Genomic DNA, 16,847 nt, shown 5'->3' with positions numbered 1-16,847 from the left:
TCACAGAAATTACAAAGAAAAATACAATTTCTGTCAAGCACCTCATAAACTAAATTTAAGATTTACGTCATTTTGGCCTGATGTCACATTATGCTCATGCTCAGTTTCTATTATATTCATGTCAGGTGGGACAGCAAATTGGTCAGCTCAGAAGGCGCGTTAAGTAGCCTGGACTTGATGGAAGAACGAGTCACAGCTGTACTTGATGAGTGGGTGAGGTGGAGCCAGGCTGATCTGGACATGGCTGAGCTGGCTGACTGGGAGCAGGTGTGACAACTATGAATTGACAATATTTCCTCCCAGTAATTACTGCACCTTATATTCAACATTTGATACATTAGAACCAAATCATGGCAGTTCTCATTTGGAATAAACTGTATTCATTTACACCAGAATGGCATTTCTGGCAACCACATTCATCACAAATACCCCCAGTCTTCATGGTTGCTGGGGAGTTTTGCTCTTATGACTTCAATTAAAGTAGAACTTGATGATATGAGTACACTTTGAAGTGTATCTTTTAGATACTGTAGGTTTTAATTCTATGAGTTCATGAGTTCTATAAGTTCATTCTAAAGACTTAGACAGCTATGCCCAGGTACTGTAGGTCTCATGAAATGAGACTGAAGTGCTGGTGTTACTTTCTAGCATGACTTCACCGACACCATTTCCCTCCCTGTCTCTCACAATAAGTTGGGCTGTGCATTTTCAACATTTCAGTATTTCAACCAGGAAACAATAGCATTCATTTGTCAGAGCATTGACCAATTACATTTACATTACATTTACATTTTCTTACATTTACAATTATTCATATATACAGTATTGCTGTTGTTTTCCTTATTAAAAGAATTTTTATCTTTTGCTGTTCTTTTGATTACTAAGTATTTACTAAGCACATATCTCTGTGATAACCACTGCATATGCATAGGAGTACTGCAAGAAAGACAGATGCTAACCTCTGGTACACATGAATTGTTAAATTCATCAATGACTAAGGTTAATGGAAAAAAATATTTCTATTGAAATAAGTAACATGTCTGTATTTATGCCTGTATTAATGGTTTAACATAATGGTTTGGTTGCAATGGTTCGGTTGTAATGGTTTAAATGCACTCGTTAGCTTTACCTGCTAGTTTGTACCTTGCCTGGCCAACCTTTGGAACTTTGTCATGCAGTACTTCCAATATTGTTGACTCTGTATGGTTTTTCGCTTGTGTTGTATTGTATCTCACTTGTAAGTCGCTTTGGATAAAAGTGTCTGCCAAATGAATAAATGTAAATGTATTTGCTCATCAAACTTACTCATCAAAGCCAAATCTTGAGTGAATCCAGGGTTCTGGATTCTGAGTGAGTCCAGATGGGCTTTGTCAGAAGAATGAGACATAGAGTATTACTGTATGTAAAGGAAATTGTCAGTGACAATAGGAAGTATTTTTCCACATGGAGTGCCATAAATTTATGGAGTAGATTAGCAGGATTCACAGGAAGGACGGAGTGACCCTAACACTGTTAAAGAGCTAACACAACCTGACGTTCCTGACACAACGCTTGATACAGGCTTGCCTCTAGACTCTAGCAAAATGAAGAGCCTAGCTGAGCTGTTCTTGACAATAAACTTCTTATGTTCTTATTTGACTTTTTACATTGGTGCTCAGTTTACAACCAGCTAATTTAGTGTCAGGAGTTTTTCCTGACAGTGGTGAATGGTCGCGCTGCACTCCCTGGAGAACGAGGGGGCTCGGGCATAATTCAATAATTGAATTATCGGGATGTTGACGGGATTCGCTGCCTGGTGCGCGCTCCGCACCTTCTGCCTATCTGGTCAAGGAGGACGCCAGGCCTGGGTTTGTAGTGGGAATTATTGTTTGGTTTATTTATTTATTTATTATTTATTTAACGTTGACCGTGCCGGCATGGACGTAATTAAGCTGGCTATTTTCGGTTTGTTTTGTTCGTCCTATTTTGTTTGAGCCCCGGGAGTCGCGACCCGGGCGGAATTTGGACTTGGTTTCTGTTTAAGTTAATTTTTTTTTTCTTTTGGAGTGAGCGGGTTCGAGTTTGTGTTTTAGGCGGCTCCAGGAAAAAGCGGTGACCAGGAGAGTACCGCGGCAGGTCCCTGAGGGAGCAGGGAAAACAAACAGTCCCAGGACGCAGCCGGGACCGAGGAGAGCCCCCACTCCGCGAAAGTGTGTGCCCAGGAGGTGGATCCCCCTGTTGAAAGGGAAGCAACACCGCGAATCGGCGACTGTGTGCGTGAGTCCCCGGCACGAGGTGGAAGAGGGCGGACCGGCTGCAGAACTGTTCCCCCTCAGCGAGACCCCACGGAGCCGGCAAAAGCCGCTAGCGAGAAGATGACGTGAGTCGCCGCGAGAGCTGCCAGCCCGTCCACAAGAGCGACGCGGAGGGCTTTGTCTTTGTGTTTTGGGACGGGGGATGGGACATAGGCGAGGCCCGGCACGGTGGCGCGGGCCGAGCTAAATGCGCGTGTGTGTGCATGTGTGGAGCCTCCCCCGCGACGGTGGGACTTACCCCCACCCTGGTTGGACGAGAGCGGCTCACTCTCCCCGTGCCCGGGTGGTGGGGGGCTCCAGATCACGGAGGGTATTGCAGAGGGACACGTGTGCAAAAGGAAAGTGTATGTGGTGTAGGTTTGGTGTGTGTATGGGGTTGCGCACCCGCTATCTGGGTGCAGGAAGGGGAGGACAGGGGAGAATAGCAGAGTGGGGGAAGGAGAACAGCGTAGGAGCATCTCATGTTATGAATTTGATCTCTTCAAACCTGATTTAGGTATTTGTGTTCTTTTCCTTATTAAATTCACTGTTGTCGTGTTTTGAGATATGTGACTGGGTGAGTGTAGGTTGGGTTGGCAGTCATTCATTCTTGCCAAAGTGTTCAGCAAGACACCGTTGCATAATAACCTCAAATATGCGGCTCTTACTGGAATGTCATATGAACACTGCAACTTGAAGGTGCTAATTTTCTAGCACCGTGTCTCCAACATTAGCAATTTGCTGAAGTGCCATCATTGTCATGAAGAGAAATTGAATAGCCAGCAAGACATATCAACATAGAGGGATTGTGACACAAACAAAAGCATCATTTTTCTAAGAAAACTGAGGCTTTAGTGGTCCACAGTGCCCACCTATGGTCACGTTTGAGTTCCTTAGCCCAGTTCTGTAGTGCATCTAGCTCTATGGCAAGCCTGGTCTTGAACTCTCCGAGCCTCTCTGATACAACTATCAATCTTTTACTATTAAACTATTCTTTGCATTGACAATGGCCCAATGAAAAAAGTCCTATTCTCAATGTGAAATTTACTTTCAATCATCTTCAATAGCATCTGTAATCCGCATAACAAGTCATCAACCTTTATTCACAATTACATGCAGGTGTTACTTTTTGTTTGTGAGTTTGTTGAATTCAGTAATGATCAAAGCTAATGGGGAAAAAAAAATGTCCATACTGAAGCAAAAAGTAAATTGCCTATATTTGCTCATCAAAGCTAAGGTCAAATGTTGGGTAACCTAGGAATCTGGTCTCTGTGTCAATCTGGATAGGTTCTGTCAACAGAATAAAACATAAGATATTACAGTAACTAAAGGAAACTTTCATACTGACAATCGGAAGTATTTTTTCTATATAGAGTTCTATAAATGCATGGCATCGTTTAGGATGATTCATGGTAGAAGCAGTGACCCTAAGACTGTGAAAGATCATTCCTGACACAATGCTTGATATACCCTTGTGTCTAGACTTAAGGCAAAAAGAAGAGCCTAGCTGAGCTGGTCCTAACAATAAACTTCTTATGTTCTTGTTTAACTTTTATCATTGGTGCACATTTCACATTTATTTTAACTGATTATTTCCCACATTGTAAACTCTCTCCAAATTTTATTAATAAATTTCATATGATCTTATTTAACTTTCACCATTGGTGTACTTTTTGCAATCTGCCAATTTACCACAATCTAAAATTTCTTTTTACATCATTTTTGAAATTTCTTCTTCTGTCTGCCTTCTGCCTTCTGTCTCCATTGTGGAGACTATTTACTCATGGGGATCACTTTTACAGCTGAGCAGTCTCTAGGCTTGTTTTGTCTTTAATAATGTGGCAATGCTGCCCATCCCTCTTGCCACCAGCTGGGTTTCAGCCTCGTTGCTCACATACTTTCAGTATTACACTTGCCATCACATATGTGCCATCACCCGAACAGGTGATCTTGCTGTACCTGCTGTTTTCCTCCACTCTCTTAACATGCAGTTCACAGACTTGACTTTATTCTATTCTTTATTAAACTGTCAATGCTTTGTTGTTTTGAAATACATCACTGGGCATGTCATGATTGGGTTGGTACTCCTTTGTGTCCAGTATGTCAGTAAGATTGTTAGTTAATGCCTTATGCATAATCCCTTAAGAATTATGCAGCTCTTCACACGTACAAACACAACCAAATATTTTCAAAGTTACTCCCTAAACAAAACAAATAAAGCCAAATAAGAAATAAAAAAGCAAACTGACCTACTATGCTGTGAACAATATTTTTTTTCATTATGACAAACGATATATGACAAACAGTACATTCAAAATATTACTTCAAATTGTTGACCATTTGACCATTCCAAAGCAGAGCCTTCTTTCTTTTGACTTTGCTTCTTGTTATCAATATCGTTTAAGTGAAATGAAGCCAGACACGAATGTTCTCTCTTCTAACCATTGTTCAGCTGGTTCTAATGTTTATAATCTCTTAAGTCACACAGATTCACTTCTGGAAATAAACAGGTGCTATTGTGCTGACAGGTGACCTTGTTGTACCTGTCTTTTTACACAATCAGTGGAGTTAGTCTGATCTCAACCTTGGTTTGAACAATGAAATCAGACCAGGTGATCTTGTTTCCTTTAACCACTCCTCCTGGTAATCAGCTGTTTTTTCCCATATAGAAGGACGTTTTAACATTGTAGAAGATGTATTACTTTAGAGGCCAATCAACAGCAGGGGGTGTGATATCTGGATATGAGAATGGTTAAAATAGCATGCTACCTGGTCTGATCTCGCTCTTCAAACCAGGGTGGAAATCAGATTAAGTTCGGTCCAGAATGGCACAGAACAGACAAAACAGAAAACAAATTGGAAAGGTGAGTTGGAATAAAAATAAATGGTTCACCTGAAAAGTACGTAAAAAGTTGATTAATGTTAATGACAATGTTAATAATTGGGTTTAGTGTCTGGAAGAAAGTAAGTCTATTTCTCCCCTTTGCAGGTCTTCAATGACCCCATCCACGGCCACATCGAAATGCACCCCCTGCTGGTTCGCATCATCGACACGCCCCAGTTCCAGAGACTGCGCAACATCAAGCAGCTGGGAGCAGGCTACTTTGTGTACCCGGGGGCTTCCCACAACCGCTTCGAGCACTCTCTTGGGTAAGACTGACTACGTGTAATCCTTAAAAGCTCAGGATTACTCATCTGTTACAGTGAGATGATTTTAATTTGATGTCTCATAATTTCACTAACGAGTGATATTGCATTATACAATGACATTAACCTGGAAGACCTCAAACTTTTTCCGAGTAAAACTTAAACTGTTCTAATGATCAGCTAACTCATCAGCTTAACTAGACTAGTAACTAATGTGTTCTAATGTAATGGTTACATAATTATACCAATGAATTGGTATGATTAATTTCATAATTGATAGTAATGAAAGATTACAATGAAAACCAGATATCCTAGAGTATATTGCAAGACATGATTTTTTATATGGTCAAATTTTTCAGTTGCATTAAAAAAAAAGGTAACATGAATTTCTAATTCTGGGAAAAATGTTTTACCCAGCTCTCATTCAGCACATTTATCTCTTATAATATTAATGGTATAATGGTATATTTTTTAGTTGTTTTCTCAAAAATGATTTGTTTTATTATTTATGGCATAGCTCAATGTCTCTGAGTCTACAATGAATTGCGATTGAACCCCCTAGTGATAAGAGGTCAGATATCTTGTGTGTTTTAGGTGTTTTGTGCAGTGAGCTACTTATATCCATTGTCAGTTGAATCCAGTGGTGGTGGCACATGACCTGGAATGTTCAAACTCTCAAAAATCTCTTTTTATTGCAACATGAATTAAACTGGTACAAATGTAAGTTGGGGGAAGGGATTACGGAATTCTCCAATTCTTTAATATACATGTTTGAGACAAGACAATGTCTGTTGCAGTTTACTTAAGGAGAATTATGATTGAGTAGCACATGTCTTTTGTATGAAAGTGGTAAGATTTGAAAACTTCCTGACCAGAAATATTTTGAGTGCTTTTCCCAGGAAGAACAGTGACCATAAAGTTAACACTTTGTGCTCCTCACTTTCTCACCATTTGCTGAGAATTATTCATCTGTAGAGAGACATGTCTTGCGGCAGGGTTGCACACCTGGCTGGAAGACTGGTCAAACAACTGAGGGAACACCAGCAGGATACTGAGCGGGATACTGAGCGGGATATTAACGATACAGATGAGCTTTGCGTCCAGATTGCCGGCCTCTGTCATGACCTGGGTGAGCCTTGCATCTCTGTCTGAACACTCCTCACCTCCTCACAGTGCACTACAAAGGAGTGCGTGCTCATTGGAGGATGGCACTACTCTATTGATATCACTTTAGCAACTTGCAGGCACCTTCAGTATTAAATAAAAATATCAATACATGTAAAACATTTTGAAATCACGTTTTCTTGTAATTAAGGGTCAAGCTGCTTTTGATATCTGATTGAATTGCATTATATTACATTACATTACAGGCATTTAGGCAGATGTTCTTATCCAGAGCAAATTACATAGGTTTCAGCTTTTACATGTTATCCATTTATACAGCTGGATATTTACTGAGGCAATTTTGGGTTAAATACCTTGCCCAAGGGTATAGCAGGAGTGCCCCAATGAGGAATTGAACCAGTGGGAAATCGAACGAGCGAATTGCCCCTTAAAGCTTACAAACAATTACATGAATTATGGAATTTATACATCTTGTTAACTGTTGGCTTTCATTAGGTAGAGTGCTGTGATTTTAGATGTCATGAGTTTTCATCATCCCCCTACATTTGAGGATTGTCCTGTATTAATGTAAAATTACATTGGTTCCCCCACTCCTTTCATTGCTTCAAGGTCATGGCCCTTTTTCTCATGTGTTTGATGGGAAATTCATGCCAGAAGCTAAAGCCCTGTGGGAAAAGAAGGTGGGTGAAAAGCTGATATGTTTTCATATGAATAATTATCATATATTAAACACACTGTGTAATTGTTTCATTGTGAATGTGATCTCATTTGTCTGTGTGGTTTTGTGGTTGCCTGCTGTTGGGCATATTCCTGTGTGTATTGCAGCATGAAGACATTTCATTGGAGATGTTTGATTACCTGATAAAGCACAAACCTTCAGAGGGAAAGAAGACAATAGAAGATGTGATGAGGGAGGACTATGGTTTCAAAGATGAGGACTTTACATTCATCAAAGAGATGATTCAGCCCTTTGAATCAATGGGATGTGGGAGAAATGGAGTAAGTCTGGATTTATGGTAGGGTAGTATGTTAAGCAGGAGATTTTTTTAAACTCATAATCCTTTTTTTGGGCCCTTAGTGGCCTTTCAAGGGACGAGGAGAAAAGAAGGCTTACTTGTATGACATTGTGTCCAACAAGATAAATGGCATTGATGTGGACAAAATGGATTACTTTGCAAGGTACAGTATATCATTAGAGTGCTTACTGCATTTACTGGTTTTAGATTCATATGGTATTACCACACAAATAGCTGTACTTCTGTCTTTGTATTGATATAAAAAAGGTAGTAAAAAGAAAGATTTGAAATTACATTAACATTAGGCTAAGATGACTTTAACTTAAGAATGACAATAATAAATTTCATTTGAAGAAAAAAAAACCTTAAATTTCTCAGTAAGGTAAGATATTCATTTTTACCGTTTCGGAGGGTCTACAGAAAACAGTAAAAACAAAATACTTAGAAATAGTCATATTCCTATGGCAATACAATTTCTCAATATTTCCTCTTTGTTACAAAAGGGATAGCTACTACCTTGGAATGCGGAGCTCTTTTGACCATGAGCGCTTCATCATGTTTGCACGCGTCTGTGAGGTCGGTGGAAGGCTCCAAATCTGCCAGAGAGACAAGGTAGAATTGCAGATTAATCTGCTTAATTTCCGCTTGCTTGATATCTTGACTGTCTGAATGTCACCTTCCTATAAACCCACCTTCCTCTTTCCTGCAACTACATACGTAGCAAAACAGTTAACATTTCATTATTGTCATTTAGCAGGCACTCTATTCCAGAGCAACTTACATAGGTTACAATTTTATCCATTCATACAGCTTGATATTTACATTGGCAATGTGGGTTAAGTGTCTTGTCCAGGGGTACAACAGCAGCATTGCCTGAGAGGGGTAATCGAATCAGCAACCTTTAGATACCAAGCCTTACTCCTTACAACTACACCACACTGGTGTACTAAGCACCGAAACTTCAATTAGAAAGCAGTCTTTACTTTGATGTATCAACCCCTGTTGTCCTTTAAGGCTGTTCAGATCAAGACAGTTTGCTATACAAAATATATTATTATAATGACCATAATTGAAAAACTTTGTTTCCTCTGAAAAAGAATACATCTGTGTAAATAAACATTTTTTTAGCCCTTTGATTTTTCCTTAAATAATTTTAGTTTGTTTAAGGTATAACACCACTCATTTCCTGATGGCACATTGAGCTTTGTTGAAGATTTCTTGACTGGGTATCAGTTAATTTGATCAAACCGGTAGTGCATTTTAGGTTCTCTAAACTTGACACAGTTGACCATGATGCAGCCAAACACTTCCCATGACACGCTTTAAAAGGAGGCCAAAAGTGCATCAGGGAGTGAGCGCTGATGTTTAAGTTGTCAGACAGTTACTTTTTAAGGTTTTGGTGTGGCAATGTTCCAGTGTTTTTTTCTGTATTCTAGGAAGTGAGAAACATGTATGATTTGTTCTACACACGAAGCCTCCTTCATAACAGAGCCTATCAGCACAAAGTTGTGAAAATCATTGAGACAATGTGAGTATCTCATCTATCTCTCCATTCTTTTATCCATCTGACCCTTTAAAGTGTATAGCTGTAATACATTAGATTATCTCAAAATATTTTTCTGACTTGCTAATGCTAATCTTACAATGTTTAATTTTGTCTAATTGTACCCCATTCTTTCATGTCCCAACTATTTTTCAAGACTGGGATGAAACTGACACTACAATAGGATAGGAACATCTTAGATCAGTCAGTGTAATAGCAAGTGCATGACCTCATGATAGCTGCCATACTCCTGACCATCCTTAGACATCCAGACAAATGTTTTACAAACTGTATTTGAATTTGAATAACCATATCTTTAATAGGAAAACAACTATCCATAAACAAATACACAAAGGGATGTTGACAAGCTGATCAAAATAAAACAACAATAGTTAAAAGGAAGGTGGCTGGGAAACACCTGTCCAAGCTACCGGGGACATCACTTTGAACTCTACATGTGGCCGGCTGTCTCTAACAGTCAGAGGGCTATTATAGAGTGTGTGTGTGGGAATGTAAATACAAAATGTAGTTTAAACAAAATTCAATTTAAATAGAATGGAACTGATTCAAACCTATCACTTTCCATTACATAGTAGAATTATTTCTTTTAATTGCCTCCCAGTTTGTAACAATTCTTGGTGAAATTAGGCTTGCACATGCACAAATCCTAAGTGGATTTAACACCTAATTTTTTTGTAGAGTGCCTTTGTAGTGTGTTTGTATTCTTACATTAAGCTTCTCATGAGCTGTGGTAGATATCATGCAGACCTGGTACAAGTCACACTAGATAGAAGTATAAGATGAGAAATGAATTAACTTGTGGCAAGAGCATAAGTGTTTATTTCATTCATCTAAAATGGTTAATATTGCAAACAACATAAACTCAACAAGTCTAGCCAAGCAGCTAGATGGGTGAGTACATATTTAGAATCCAGTCCAAGGATGGCAAAATTCACATAATGTTAACTTGCCGTGAAGAGATGTTAAAAGATCTGGGTTTTGAAAAATAAGTCAGTTGTCTGGTGTAAAACAGGAAGGATCTTTTTTCCAGAAAACAACAAACAGTAATGGAGGAAGAGGTAAAGAAGATAATTGATAACATTTTGAACATAAAGGACCGTTACAGAATGAGTTTAAATAAATGTCTGCCACACAGACTGCTCAGAATCGATTTTTACATTCCAGGATAAAAGATGCTTTGCTGGCAGCTGATGGAAAAGGAGGCATCAAAATTGCAGAAACAGTCATCAACAGGGACATGGAGGCCTACACCAAACTGACTGGTCAATTTTTTGTATTTCTGCAAGACAAACATTATATGCATATGATTAACAACAGTAGTAGTTATTATTATTATTGTTATTATTATTATTATTATTTATTTTATTTTTTTCATGTGTCAGTTGCAGTTTCCATAACTTGTTTTTAAAATACCACCATGTTACATTTGACTCTCAGACATAATCCTGTATCAGATCATGAACTCTCCTCACGAAGAGCTTCAGGAAGCACAACGCATCCTGAGAAAAATTGAGTACCGTCAGCTTTACCACTGTCTTTTGGATGAAAAAATCAAACCCTGTCAATTGAAGAATAGACATGAGAAAACAGTGAGTGAACATATATCTCTTAGACTTACTTGTGTATACTTTTATTTCCTGTGTAATTATTTAATTCAGGATTTTATAACATATTAGTTGAACATACTGTATGTGCTATTTTGCACATCTGTTTATGTAGTGAAATCTATTGGTGGTGAAATGGTTCTACTCTGTCACATATTACCCTGCTGCAGTGACTACTAATAATATGAAGTCTAAAAATTTGCCCTGAGAGGCTGTCACCTCTCTCCTCTGTGGCTGAGTTCGAGTCTCTTGCCATTTCATTCTGCTATATGCCAGCTACATTCACGCTGTTTGCTAATATGCATAAGATGCAAACACTGCTTAGAATAATAATGAAAACATCGAAACAAACAGACTGACTGGCATTCCACTTCCTTAGAATCCATACCACTATTACTTCAGCCCAGCCAAAAATAACTGCCAGTAAGTGTATAAAATAATTCTATTGTGACTAATGAGGTGATGGAGAATGTAAGGGGAAAGTAAGAGGAATGGGTCATGGTCAGTCATGAATGCTCAATTGATCAATATCATTTGAAGTAGGACATGGACATACAAAATGTGCTAAATGTCATTTAATAGATATACACACATCTTGGCAACCAAAATCAGTAACCATTTCCGGTTATTTCTTTACCTGTTGCTAATATTCTTTCTTTACTCAGGCAGAAAGAGATGCACTGGTTGAACAAATCAAACTCGAACTTCCAGGCACAGACATCAAAAAGGAGGACTTCGAAATCAACGTGCGTTTCATTACATTACCATACATTATTGTTACTTATCTGGCAATCTTTTCCGAAGCAATTTACATAGTGTATCTAATAAAATGGCTTGAAAAGTTGCACCAAAAGGACACCAACAGCCACATATGCACAAATGTCAGTACCAGACATAGTACTGAGATTGAAAGTATTGAACATGTTAAGTGCAATACAATATACACAACAGAGGGACTATACAATTTCACATACAATGCTAATGCATACCCTGAAGTAAACCCTCACATTCAGAGCTGACATAAAGATATTGATACATAAATTCTGCTTATTGCTTTAAAAATCCATAATTCATTCAATATTAAGTAGGCCTATTTTATACAAAAAGGTTTAGGCCTACACAAAACGTTTCAATCTTTGTATACTTGCTTAACAAAAATGAAGTCCAAAAAATAAATGCACAATCATAAAGTAATGAGTTCATTATTTCGTTATCTAGAGATAACAAAGCTCGTTTTTCCTCTTATACTTTCCTCTTACTTATAATGTTTATCAGATATCAGGAGTGCCATGCCAGCATACATAGATGGCATCTTGACAACTGTAGCAACTGATTTAAGCTGAAAATGTCAGGAGTACCCGTTATTGATCAACGCATCAGTCAAGGTCTAACACAGGCAGAAATTGCATTGTGTCTTTCTGTTAGAGATAACATTCAGATCCTCCCCGGTAGTCATGACAGCGATCTTGAAGGTTGAAATCAGGTGTGATGAACCAGAATGAACGACACACTCATTTTCAAGTTCTCCATAATTATCCCGTGATCTCGAGAAAACAAAGGTCGTTTTCTCGTAATAAATTATCTCGTTCGAGCTTCATTATCTCGAGATGAGATAACTTAAGAAAACGAGTTTTGTTATCTCCAGATAACAGCAGAAAAAATTAATTGCACGCACGGCCGTTATTTTGCAGTTCCATCTGCACACAGAGCAGATTTTAAAAAACAATCTGTTGTTAGTTTGACCAATTTTATCACCTGAAATCCCTCTTTCAGAATAAGATGACATTACCAAAATCAGTTTATCTGAAAGTATATCTTAAACAAGTTGTTCAAGTCTTTCATTGTCATTATTTTCTGTTGATTAAGGTGATCACTGTGGATTATGGGATGAAAGAGGAGGACCCCATAGAAAAATGTAATTTCTATAGGAAGCCTAACGACAGCACAGCAAAGGAGGCAAGCACAGGTAACAAGGTTTCATCGTTCTGACAAAAGAATGTATTGGAAAAAGTGACAACAGCTGGGATAGCCTGTCAATATTTATCTCTTCAGTGACATAAAACGTGTAGGCTACTGGTTATACATTTAGGCAACTATTAATGCATAATTTGTTCAACTATATCAAATTGCAAAACTAACAGACATGCAGAGCATAAAAGGGAGGACGACCATCCATTACAGTCCATTTAACCAATCTGTTCCTCATGTATTCTTCTTCATTGGGAGTATTGTGTTTGATATGATATATAGACACGACTTAGGGCTCCTTTTCATTCGATTTTTAATGGAAAGCCATGATGGTTGATTGATAATATTTGATGATTACCCTTTGCCTATATATTCTTCTGTCTTAGTTAGTTAGTTCTGTACAATGTTTTGTGGAATATGACAGACATTATGCATTATGAATAATGTTTTAGGAGTGGGAAAATTAAAAAAAAACTTCTTGTTCTGTATGGCCATTATAGTCATATTTAAGGTGACAAAGAGATGTTTTAAACTTTTTTTTTTTTCAAAATGAAATCAAAGTGAGTTACAAATAAGCCATGATGATTACACTTTTAGTGTTCTCAAAGTCACAAAGGACTAAACAAAAGAGGCTGTGTCATTAATTATGAAATATTTCAAAGCAGAGTTTGGAATTTGTCTGGTACGGTATCTAAAATAAAGCTTGGTATATTGACTGGAGATGGATTCACATGAGCACCTTTGTTTTAACTGTTGTTGACTTTTATTTAGTAGAAAGTGAGCGACATCCTACTGAAAGTTATCGTCAGAAAGTCGCTAGTTGTGTAATTGATGCTGGCGTCACAGAAGCCCTAATAAGTCAATACACCTCAGTGACTTATTGCTTGTACTGACACTTTGCTGTTCAATAAAACATCTGCAAATTGGTAGTAAATCAGGGCTGCAGTGGTTAAAAACATTTCAACGGAAACATTCTCATACCACTGAGAATGTTTCAGCACTGTAAAAATGAAGCAATCCAGTAGACTTAATTTTAACTTACACTCACAATATGTACTACTATATTCAAATGACTGCAATGACAAACAGCAATTTAAACATAGTTTGAACATTCGTATAACAATATCTCACAACTATATATTACCAAAGATTCTAGCATGTAGCCTATAAAATTTGAAGGGAAAATTGCAGTTTAACATAACAACTGGATGCCAGTGAACATACATGGTATATGAAATGAATTTGCTCACATTTATGGAAAACATTCATTAAAAGTGAATTGAAAATATAGATTTGACACACTGTGTTTTATTTAGCCAATAGCCATGTTTAGCCAAATATGTTTTGCCAAATACAATCTTTAGCAGGAAACACCCTGTTCTGACTAAGATTTTATCTACCTCCTTAGCCTCTGGAGCTACGCCAGAGCACGAAGCACAGTACGAAACTAAGACGATTACGAAAGATGAGGTATGTTAGTTTCAAATCACAGTTATGGTTGTCTTGTCAAGATGAACCCCTTTGACGATGTATTGCAAGTAACCCTTTGTATTGTCTCCGTTTTGTTGTTGTAGGTGTCTGACCTGCTGCCAGTAATGTTTTATGAGAAACGTGTCCATGTCTACTACAAGGGAAGCAGTGAGAACTGCCAAAACATCAAGAATGCCATACAAGTACTGAAGAACTGGGTCAAGGCTAAAAAAGAACACACTACGGGTGAATACATGTTCCCACTATCTCAGAAATGTTGTATTTTTATTGGATATCACTATTGATTTGTTTAATTTAACCGTACTTATTTAGAGCCTATTGATGCTGTTCTTGCAATATCACCTACGGGCTATGGCTTTGCTGTGCAATTAAGTGCTAGCAACTGAATTTGTTTCCATTTTGTCCAAGTTAGAGGGCAAATGGTATAATCTGATGGAAGCAAGCGACCCATAGAAAACTCAGACAAATGTAAACCTATCTACTTGTTGAATTGAACAGATCCTGTATACTGTCATTTATATTGCTATCATTACGCTCAAGGATGTCAATATTCAATTATTGTAATGTAAATAAAACATAACTTCATGATTTTTTTCTTTTCTCTCTCTTTTTCTCTAGGCTGCAACCCTACTGATCAAGTCACTGTAATATGTGGCAGAAATGAAGCCTAAACCATAGGCAAATTCTTAGGACATTGAAAGAAATGATATCTAGTGCAGATTTCTTAAATCAGCCAGTAACATCCAGCTGGTACAATGTTCGATGACGCATGATTGCAATAATAAAAATGGTAATGACTCAATTCTTAATAATCCTTTTGTCTTTTAAAATGAAAAGACTAACTGAAAAGACTTGTTCATTTCCCTCCAGATTTTTAATTCCATCTACAATGTTTATGGTTTGTGTGATTTTAATTGTGTTTTTCATCGTTTCCAATGCCTTGGCATTTTTGTAAGTTTTAAATCAACATTTCATCTGTAAGCTTTGGCCTTCTTGTGACAGAGTAGTTTCTCAATGTTTTCAGTCAATTCTTTTACATTTGTTTTTACTCTGGAGAACAATACTTTAGATTTTCAGAGATTGAGAATATAAATTAATCAAATATTCATAAGAGTGCTCTGTTTGAACATTATATTTTAAGCTGGGGGCATTTCTGTATTAAATGAGTTTTAATAGTATACCCAAAAACACAAGTTCATTCATTTTGGTGTTGGTAAAGGTTTTGTTTGAAGTTTTGCGTTTTGATTTTGACATAAAAACAGCTGTATATGAGTAAGACAGCTTTTATGTGCGTTTTTGCTTTTGCATTCATGAGATTTAGGTAATGAAAGATATAACTGTGCACTGTATGTTGCATTTCATATATCTGTGAGGACCTGTGGTGTGGTTATTTAGATTTGTAATGCCTGTGGTATAGGGACCTGATGGTTAATTGAAGTCTATGAGAGAACAATTAATTGCAGCCACTTTTCATGTGATTATCATTTTATGTAGCCACCTGACTGGATTAAAAATAAAACATTTTTGCCTGATATTGTCCTGTCATGTCATTTCAATGATATTCTGCATCCCATTATATATAAGTCACCCACTAGGGGAACTTAAGAAATTGTATTTTACATATTTATGAATTATTATTATTATTATTATTATTATTAGTTTAAGGTAGTAAACATATGTTTAGAGCCTTTAAAACTGTATACCTTAGACAAGATGAGCAGAATTCCTACATGGGGCACCATCAAAGTAACTCACATTTATTGTAATAAAATATACAGTTACAGCATACAGCATAAATGGATGTAATGAAATGTCACTCTAAATAAAGATGTTTGTTAAACCAATAAATGAAATGTAATGTGTGCGGCAAACTGACACTACGATTAGACAACCTGAACTTACTCAATTTATACAGACAATAGGAGCTAATATATATGAATAAAGATGGACTGACCTGGACCCCCCCCCCCCCCTTCAGTGATGTTGTAAATTGCTGTGTGCTTTTTCAATTGTTTCTTGTCGCCGCCTTTACTCTTTACTCTGACACTCATTGCGATGTATCGTATTAGTTTCCCTATATGCTGTAATTGTACAAATCACATAGTACTGTGTCAAACAGACCTTGCTCTCAATTGAGAACTACTGTCTCATTGTGGAACTGTACACATCCTGTCCCCGTACTGTCGCTATACTTACTGTATGCACTTTTGTATGTCGCTTTGGATAAAAACGTCTGCTAAATAAATTAATGTAAATGCAGAGCATAAAGCATCTTTTCACAAGAGAAAATCAAAATTGCAGCTGTCAGCTGTCAACTATAAGTTTAAAAACAGCAAACAGCTACTTTCAGTTTGTGTCAGATATGTTTTATTAATTTACACAGCACGAACGTAATCACAGGAAATTTTCACGTTAGGACACATTTGCATGTAGGATTCTATTATTGCCAGAAGATGTCGCTTGTTTCTTCTTTCTGCATTGTGAGTTTCACAGGAATGCATGTGCACTCAGCACCTTCCAGAGAGAAAAGTGTCATTGCCTCTCATTTGGAATTAAGAAACAAAACAGAGTTACAATCATTTACCATCTGATTGTATCTGTATTTTTCTTGTGAAACTATATGATAATAAGCACAGCAAGACTACTATAATTGAAGAAT

General features: G+C 37.4%; 1 protein-coding gene across 1 annotated transcript; it reads left to right on the top strand.

The window, feature by feature from the left end:
* Window positions 1-5,030: 5,030 nt before the first annotated feature.
* On the top strand, window positions 5,031-14,949 carry LOC118778797 (deoxynucleoside triphosphate triphosphohydrolase SAMHD1-like). Its single transcript, XM_036530522.1, has 15 exons — window positions 5,031-5,137; window positions 5,263-5,423; window positions 6,416-6,549; window positions 7,155-7,225; window positions 7,371-7,544; window positions 7,624-7,724; window positions 8,065-8,173; window positions 8,998-9,089; window positions 10,290-10,387; window positions 10,563-10,714; window positions 11,395-11,475; window positions 12,596-12,695; window positions 14,106-14,167; window positions 14,272-14,413; window positions 14,807-14,949. The coding sequence occupies exons 1-15, from the start codon at window positions 5,099-5,101 to the stop codon at window positions 14,857-14,859; spliced, it is 1,569 nt and encodes a 522-aa protein (XP_036386415.1). The 5' UTR covers window positions 5,031-5,098; the 3' UTR covers window positions 14,860-14,949.
* Window positions 14,950-16,847: the final 1,898 nt, after the last annotated feature.

The sequence above is a fragment of the Megalops cyprinoides genome, chromosome 6 (genome assembly GCF_013368585.1).
Source record: "Megalops cyprinoides isolate fMegCyp1 chromosome 6, fMegCyp1.pri, whole genome shotgun sequence".
Classification (NCBI taxonomy): domain Eukaryota; kingdom Metazoa; phylum Chordata; class Actinopteri; order Elopiformes; family Megalopidae; genus Megalops; species Megalops cyprinoides.
Note: the sequence above shows the minus strand (reverse complement) of the source record. Positions and strands in the feature narration are given on the sequence as shown.

Excerpts from the sequence above, each read along its gene's own strand:
- LOC118778797 (XM_036530522.1), top strand. The coding sequence starts at position 5,099 with ATGGCACAGAACAGACAAAACAGAAAACAAATTGGAAAG. Across the intron at positions 11,476-12,595 it reads AGGAGGACTTCGAAATCAAC|GTGATCACTGTGGATTATGG; the intron begins GTGCGTTTCATT and ends CTGTTGATTAAG. Across the intron at positions 14,414-14,806 it reads TAAAAAAGAACACACTACGG|GCTGCAACCCTACTGATCAA; the intron begins GTGAATACATGT and ends CTTTTTCTCTAG.